Source organism: Vigna radiata, chromosome 11 (genome assembly GCF_000741045.1).
Source record: "Vigna radiata var. radiata cultivar VC1973A chromosome 11, Vradiata_ver6, whole genome shotgun sequence".
Classification (NCBI taxonomy): Eukaryota; Viridiplantae; Streptophyta; class Magnoliopsida; order Fabales; family Fabaceae; genus Vigna; species Vigna radiata.
In genome coordinates, this window is record NC_028361.1 from 4,687,942 (window position 1) to 4,695,407 (window position 7,466).

At 31.6% G+C, this 7,466-nt stretch overlaps 1 protein-coding gene across 1 annotated transcript; it reads left to right on the forward strand.

Moving 5' to 3' along the window:
- The first annotated feature begins 4,904 nt into the window (after positions 1-4,904).
- On the forward strand, positions 4,905-5,566 carry LOC111240557. Its single transcript, XM_022775715.1, has 3 exons — positions 4,905-4,943; positions 5,041-5,157; positions 5,364-5,566. The coding sequence occupies exons 1-3, from the start codon at positions 4,926-4,928 to the stop codon at positions 5,547-5,549; spliced, it is 321 nt and encodes a 106-aa protein (XP_022631436.1). The 5' UTR covers positions 4,905-4,925; the 3' UTR covers positions 5,550-5,566.
- Positions 5,567-7,466: the final 1,900 nt, after the last annotated feature.

Genomic DNA, 7,466 nt, shown 5'->3' on the forward strand with positions numbered 1-7,466 from the left:
AAGGGGAAAATAAAATAACGAAAATCACGTGTCTGATGTGCTTGGTTTGAATTTAAATTGTGGCACGTGGTGATATAGAGCAATGAGAATTTATGGAGTTTACTTTTTTGTGTTGAAAGAGAACATTCGATCTTTCTTTTGCGACTGTAGACAGTGTGTTTCTTTTTAGCCAGAGAGAGATCGAAGAAATTTTCTTCAATGGATAAAGTAGACGAGGGATTCCTTTACAGCATATTTTGAAACCAGTCAAGAATATTTTGAGTTATAGTTTTCTTTCACTCCGTTTCTGTTCCTCCATGTCTATGCCGTAGGGAAAAGAAAAGGCAATAAAGAAAGACTTTTGGAATATATATATTTTTTTAAATAGGGATTATTATAAATTCTTTTCTTTTCTTGACGTTAAATTTGCATAATGAAAGAATTATGTTTTTACCGGAATTTGATAGATTGTCTTTGAAGTGAAGTACAAAACTTTCAAAAGCTAAGCTTTTGTCTCTTGGTGATCCAGTTCCAAATAGAGAAAGATCGATGTGTACAAGACTTTCTTATGCTTAAAAAAAAAGTAAAAGTTATAGAAAGTATGTATGAATTCAGTCTTATAATTGAGTGTCACTTAAGTATTAATTTTTGATTGAGTATTTATATTTATAAGCTTCCTAGATTAGATAATAAATTATTATATTATAAAATGTATTAAAATATAATAATAAGTTAAATTTGGGACCATCTCTCCTCATGATGCACACAATCCAGACGTTGACCATACGAGGAGCCACAGAGGTAAATCTGAAGTATGCAATCCTGTACTTGAGACAGATAGACGCATGTTGCAATCTTTATTTTGAAGTTTGAAAATATTAAAAGTTGCATAAAGTCCCTACTTTGGTTATTCTATCATTAAGGCATCATGGGCTCTCAAGAAAACTGAAAGGGACTACTCACTCTATAAGTCCATTCAATTGGTCCCATGCTAATTCAATTACGCAATTGCTTCCTCTATCTTCATTTTTTCTTCTTACACTTCTATATATCTCTTCATCAACTTTATTATTACCATTTTTTTGCTTTCATCAATTCCAAATTAACCTACTTCTTCAATCTATAACTTTATTTTATCCTTGATGGCTTTGGTTCAAGACAAAATGCTGATCCTTTTGTTGCATCTGTCATCACCTCACAAGATTTTCAGCCAAAAGGGCACAAAATGTATATTTTAAAAGAATGTGAACTTTAGAAGGAAAATATACAATAGCTGTTAAATAAATAACCTATCAAAATGTGGTCCAAATTCCAGTGTTGGACCATTTCCCACACCATTCCAACATCACAACCGACACTATAACTGTGTAGTACAAACCATGAGTAGGAATACTTCCAACACAATTCTTCACTTTACCATTCATTATATGCGCACAACTTCCTTTTAAAATTTTTTATTTTGGTGCACTTATACCCGAAAGAACTACAGCCATATTCACTTGATTTCACATGCCCTTTCTTTCTTTTGTCCCTTTAGGAAGCATCCAAGATCTACTAATGGAAAATATTACTTCATACTAATGCCTGGAATCGATTTGATATTAATGGTTGCAAATTCACCGTGAGTCTCTAAGTTTAATATTAGATAAAAATGAAAGAATAAAACATATAAAAGACAAAGACTCAAATTTATTATTTTAAAGTTTTGGATTAATAAGGATATCAATCATTTATATCTTTAGATTTATAGTTTTAATGAATTTATTTCTTTATAAACCTAACAAATTATGAGATGAAATTTTGTCTCCGTATATATTAAATATTAATGTGATAATAAACTTTTATATTTTTAAAGAAAAAAAATAAAATAAAAAATAGTGTGAATAAAAACTTTTTTGATATCAAAGTATTATTGTTGTATAAACAATATATAAAACATACTCATTGTTAAATATACAATATTATGTTATTCAATTCTCAATTTAATAATTTGATGTAAATTTAGTTTGAGTTTGAATTTGATAGGCGAGATTTGAAAGTTAGAATTATGGATCTTAATCTTTATATAATGTTTGATTTTTTTCACTTTTATCTTTAGACTTATATTTTTTAAACGTGTGTATTATTGAGAAATGAAAAGGTAGTTTTGGAAAAATTATTGGAAAGGTGTGTGCGTAGGCTTTGAGGTTTAATGGTTGAACACAACAAAGGTTTAAAATGTAAAATGCAAAAAATGTATGTATATTTGAGCCTTTCAAAAGGCAAGATTTTGTGTTGTTTCACTTGTTTATACAACTCGTGATTAATGTTTTAAGATGTTTGAGATTAATCTAAGTCTACTTTTTTTTTTTAAGTGCTGCCGTAACAAAATTAGTATATTCTTAAGACCATCCTACAGAAAAATACAGAAAAAGAAATTAAAATTTCAACAATAGTAAAAGCCACCCTTGTTGATTGTGCATTAAATTGGTTTGAATATATATATACACAAGTTATTGAATATTTTTTGCTCTTATTCTCTCAAACCTTTACATTTCCTGTCCATGAAGATCATAACTGGTAAGCTTTAAAAAAATGCTTCTACATTTCTACAAGCCACGAGGATGCCAACTATCTGACAAAATGGTGATTTTCACATATCAGATTATGAATAAGAGATGAAGGTTTGACACACTCCAGATGCACCAATGCTAATTTTACAATTTTATAGCATTATATAATTTTATAAAATTATGTGATAACAAATAAAGTGATGTAATAAGATAATAATCACACCAAAAGAGTAAATGAGATTTAATTCTTCATAAAAATTTAAATTTTTAAATTTAAGATTAAATATATTTTTAGTTCTATAATTATCAAATCTTTTAGGTTTAGATATTTTTTTAAGTTTATTTCATTTGGTTCCTTTTTTTAGTGAAGTTATTTTTTAATAACATCTATATAGCTAAGAGGGTAAACTAATATATTTTCCATAAAAAATTGTAGAATGATTTATAACAAAATAGGTGAAAATTCGAGGATGTTTTTTTTCTTAAATTGTATCAATTAAATATTTGTTAAATCATGTTGCATCTTAAAATAGTATCACTTAAAATGGAAAAAGGGATGGATCTTAATCCAACAGGATTGATGAATAATTATATATTAAAAATAATTATGATTATACTAAATTAAAAATGTGATTAACTAAATTGTAAATGATCGGTATAACAAGCTCCAAAGTTACCATTCATTCACATAATTTCTTTTTAAGATTCAATTATTCTAAAAAAATTGATCTTAACAGTTAAATAAAAAATAAAATGATAAAGTTAAGTTAATTCCTTTTGATGTATTTATAGAAAATCTCCTTTACCAGAAAAGTGGATAACACAATTCCAGAAACTGTTGTATCTGTGGGTAGTGCTGAGGATAACATGTGTTGTTGGGTGTATGATAGTGACAGTCGGAGATATTGAACAATTGGGAGAATTTCTTTTCAGTGTTTACTTCAAAAACATTATCCTTAAATGATAAAGGAAAAATCTTTGTTGTTATTTATCACCAATATGTCCTCAAAATGAACTCTTTTCACCTCTCATACTCTCTCAGTAAATGTTCTTTCTCTAATATTACCCTAAATCACACATCATTTTAAAGCACCATGGTAAGATATTATCGGTTAAACCCTCACGGATTTACTTTTAGTACCATTCCAAAAAATCTATCTCTACGTGTATATAAACCTTGACCACTCATTCTTTCACTCAATATGAGACTTTGTTTACGGTCTGACTTTGTTTGCAGTCCACCAAAAACATTCCAAAACCGAGATATATTGAAGATGAAGCTCAGATAATAACAGTGAGTCCACTTTCTTATTCTCCACAAGCATCTTTAATTGGACAGAATCTAATAAATACTACCAAATATAAAACATGAATTTCCAATGTCGCATGAAGCTCATATCTAAATTCCAAAATTAATGTATTTAGTTACACGTCACAGTCTGTGACATGTAACACAGTCAACAAAGAATCTCTCAATCTTCCATGTCAGTCAACCACGTTTATTTGTTAATGTTGCATAGGAGCAAAAAAATATCATTAACCAAATCAGATCAGATTTGATTATGGTTTTCATATAAAGTCAGTGTTTGGAACATTTAATTTACATCGGTACATGGTTGAGGCAACGAGCTCAAAGCCTCATCCTTTTCTTCCTCCTCCGTCTATGGTGGGTTTGGATTAATGTTGCAAAACAAAAAGCTCTGTCTTCTTCTTCTTCGTTTTTTTTTTTCTGAGTTTTTTCTTTGTGACTCTGTCTCTAAAGTTGGTGTTGCTATCATTGCTCATTACGGTTTAGAAGGATTACTTTATCAATGTCATAAAATTTGTACATGTTTAATGTTTTTTGCAGTACTAGATTGCATTGCTTTCCTAAGAAAAGTCATTACAGAATACCAGAGCAATGAAACCACCTTTTAATGATGGCAAAGTAATTTCTTCCTGTTTTACAAGCTTAGCTGATTTCTTTCTTTCTTTCTTTTTCTGTTCAATTGTAACTTGTAACATCTTCTCAAACAAAACCAGCTGACTGACTTAGAGTTTTTCATATTTAGTCAGCAATCTCGAGTTTAAAATCCTGAAATACTATTTTTTCTCTTTGTTTTTCATAGAAATCTTGACTCTTACTCTTTCACAGGATACCTCTTTAAAAAAGTTCTGAATGGTTGAAAAATAAAACGGTACGCATCATTTTTTTTTTAATTTTTACCAAATCTGGGTTCTTTTCACTTCTTATTAGAAACAAGAAATCTTGGCCTTCTGCCTTTTCTTTTTCCTGCATAACAGATTTTCATTGAATGTGCAAAGCAGGATAAGATGGAAACTCGAGGGAGTCAGGCAATGGTGGCAATGGAGAAAAGCATAGAAAATGGGCATAGGTCCAATAGAGAAAGGAAAATGGCTTTGATACAAGATGTGTGTGAATGATGTTCATCTTTCTTTTGTGCTTTAATTCCCCTAAGCGTTTTCTCTACAACCCCTTTGTCAGTGTAGTTGTGTTAAAACTGTGCAGGTTGACAAGTTGAAGAGGAAGCTTAGACTCCAAGAGAATGTTCACAAAGTGTTAGAAAGAGCATTTACAAGACCTTTGGGGTCCCTTCCTCGTCTTCCTCCTTATCTCCCCCCACATGTCAGTATCTGTCTTCTGCTTTTCCTTGTGTGCATCGCTGGAACCCAGAAGTCGTCAATGAATGAACCATGTTTTTCTTTTAAGCAGATTGAAGTGTTTCATGTCATAGAATTAGAAAAACCGCAGATGAATGCATATATATCATTTGTATTTAACTTGTAATAAACTTTTATTTATTTCTACTTATTTTATACATTGAATTTTAGATACTAAAGCTTGTTGCTGAAGTAGCAGTATTGGAGGAGGAGGTGGTTAGACTAGAAGAAAATGTTGTGAATTTCAGACAAGCTCTATATCATGAAGCTGTCTACATTTGCTCTAAGTGGAAATCAGAATATTTGAGGGACACAATGGAAGAGAACTCCATCAGAAGCTCCAAATATCAAACATGAAAATCTTTTTCCCAAAGTGAGCATAATAGAACTACCTAGGCCGCAACTTTCTCTTTCTAGAAGTGATTGCAGTAGAAAACTGTTATCTGTCATTGTCACTTATCACTCTGACAGGCTAGTGAACAGGAAACAACTGCACATCAAACAGGAGCTGCTATCATCAATCCCAGAAGAGGGGTACCAAAAGAGAAACCACTTTTTTTATAGCTCTCTAAAGGATAAGCAATCACTGGAAAAGAAAATGGTCAAATTCATTACAACAGGGAAGAAGTCTCTAATCAAACAAGAATTTGATGAGGTGTATGCAGATCATTTGAAGTTGCAGGTATGCAGCAGTGTCCAATTATTACTGTTCAATACAAAAAAAGAACTGAGCTGTCATTCGCTTTGCTTGTTCAGATAGAGAGGAGATAAGTGCACCAAGAAAGAGCTTTGAGTTCCTCAAGTTCATTAGATGATAAGGAATCAGAGGATATTGTCAAGTGCTTCTGTAGAATATTTATGAGAATAGGCACATTCAATGACAAATTAGGGAAATCAAAAACAACTTCCAGTTGTGCATGTGCATGCAGAAAGGAAAGGATCAGTCGTGATCCCTATGGTATCTGTTCATAATCTGAGTGAGATATTGGTACATATAGTAGTTTATGTGAGACTAAAACCTAAAATGTGGATATTGATCAAACAGGAAGTGTAGTGTTTCAGATCCATAATCAGTAATTAAGCTGATGGTTGCTAATATGTGTGTTTATCTAACCTAATAAACATATTTGAGTTTTTATTCGGGAAACTATCAAGACGAAACTTGCATTTTGGATAAACACTTACTTTGATATCATCTTAGTTTTCCTAACATGTTAAGGGTACCCACAATTATTTTGGTTATATTTTAGGTGTACTTACCTGAGTGTCCTTAAATGATTGTGGTTCTAATGCAGAAGGAACAATATTCTCAACATTTGTCTTCTAAGAAGTATTCAAAGAAGCAGAAACATTGCTGGTTGCTAGGTCCTTGAATTGATCCAGGCTGCCATCCCATGTTGAAATGAGTGGTTGTCTCAGTGCACTTTTATCTGAACTTCCAATGATTGGGTTGTGCTGCTAGAATTTAAGAAAATACTAATGAGAAAGGAAAATGAAATAAAAGCATCTCATCATCATTCTATGTATTTTATGACTGATTGAACTAATGTGTACACCAACTCAAAGCTTGTGCGGTGTCAGACTCCAATAAAAGCGGGGGCCAGCTGCTAAATGTAATTACAATTGATAACTTCATCTTTAGACTTCCTTATCACCTACAATTCTTCCCTTGAGACAAACCTGACCAAAAGCTGTGAAAAATGACGAGATGAAAGTGCAGAGTATTTTTGGCTTGGAATGGTCAGAGCTTTTGGTTACATTTGCAAGTTCCTATGGAAGCTGGTCTTCACCTGTGGTATCTGTTTTTCAAATTAAACAGTATTGTTGTTGTGTAGACACTGATTAATGCTTTTCTTTGTTAAACCTAGAGAAGATTGAGTCAAAAAACCATATCTCCTCTTGCTGGAGAACTTTCATATATACAAGTAATTACAATCTGTCAAACTGATTTTCAGTCTACTAAATAAGCTAAACTGTCATATGCATTTACTACAGCTAATTATTCTAATTAAGAGAAGAGAATAACAGTTACAAATAAATATATAATTGCATATCTTTGCCATTCATTTGTTGACATCCCCCTCAAATTGATGCTGGTGAATCTACAAGCATCAATTTGCCAAGTAGAAAATTGTGACACTGACCTGACAATGATTTAGTGAAAATGTCAGCTATTTGAATAGATGTGGAAACATGTGGTAGATTGATGACTCTACGATCATATGCTTCTCGGATAGAATGACAATTGACCTCGATGTGTTTCGTCCGTTCATG

What these genes read in the sequence shown, in the direction of transcription:
- LOC111240557 (XM_022775715.1), top strand. An exon ending in CTCCTTATCTCCCCCCACAT is followed by an intron (nt 5,158 to 5,363) that starts GTCAGTATCTGT and finishes ATTGAATTTTAG; the next exon opens with ATACTAAAGCTTGTTGCTGA.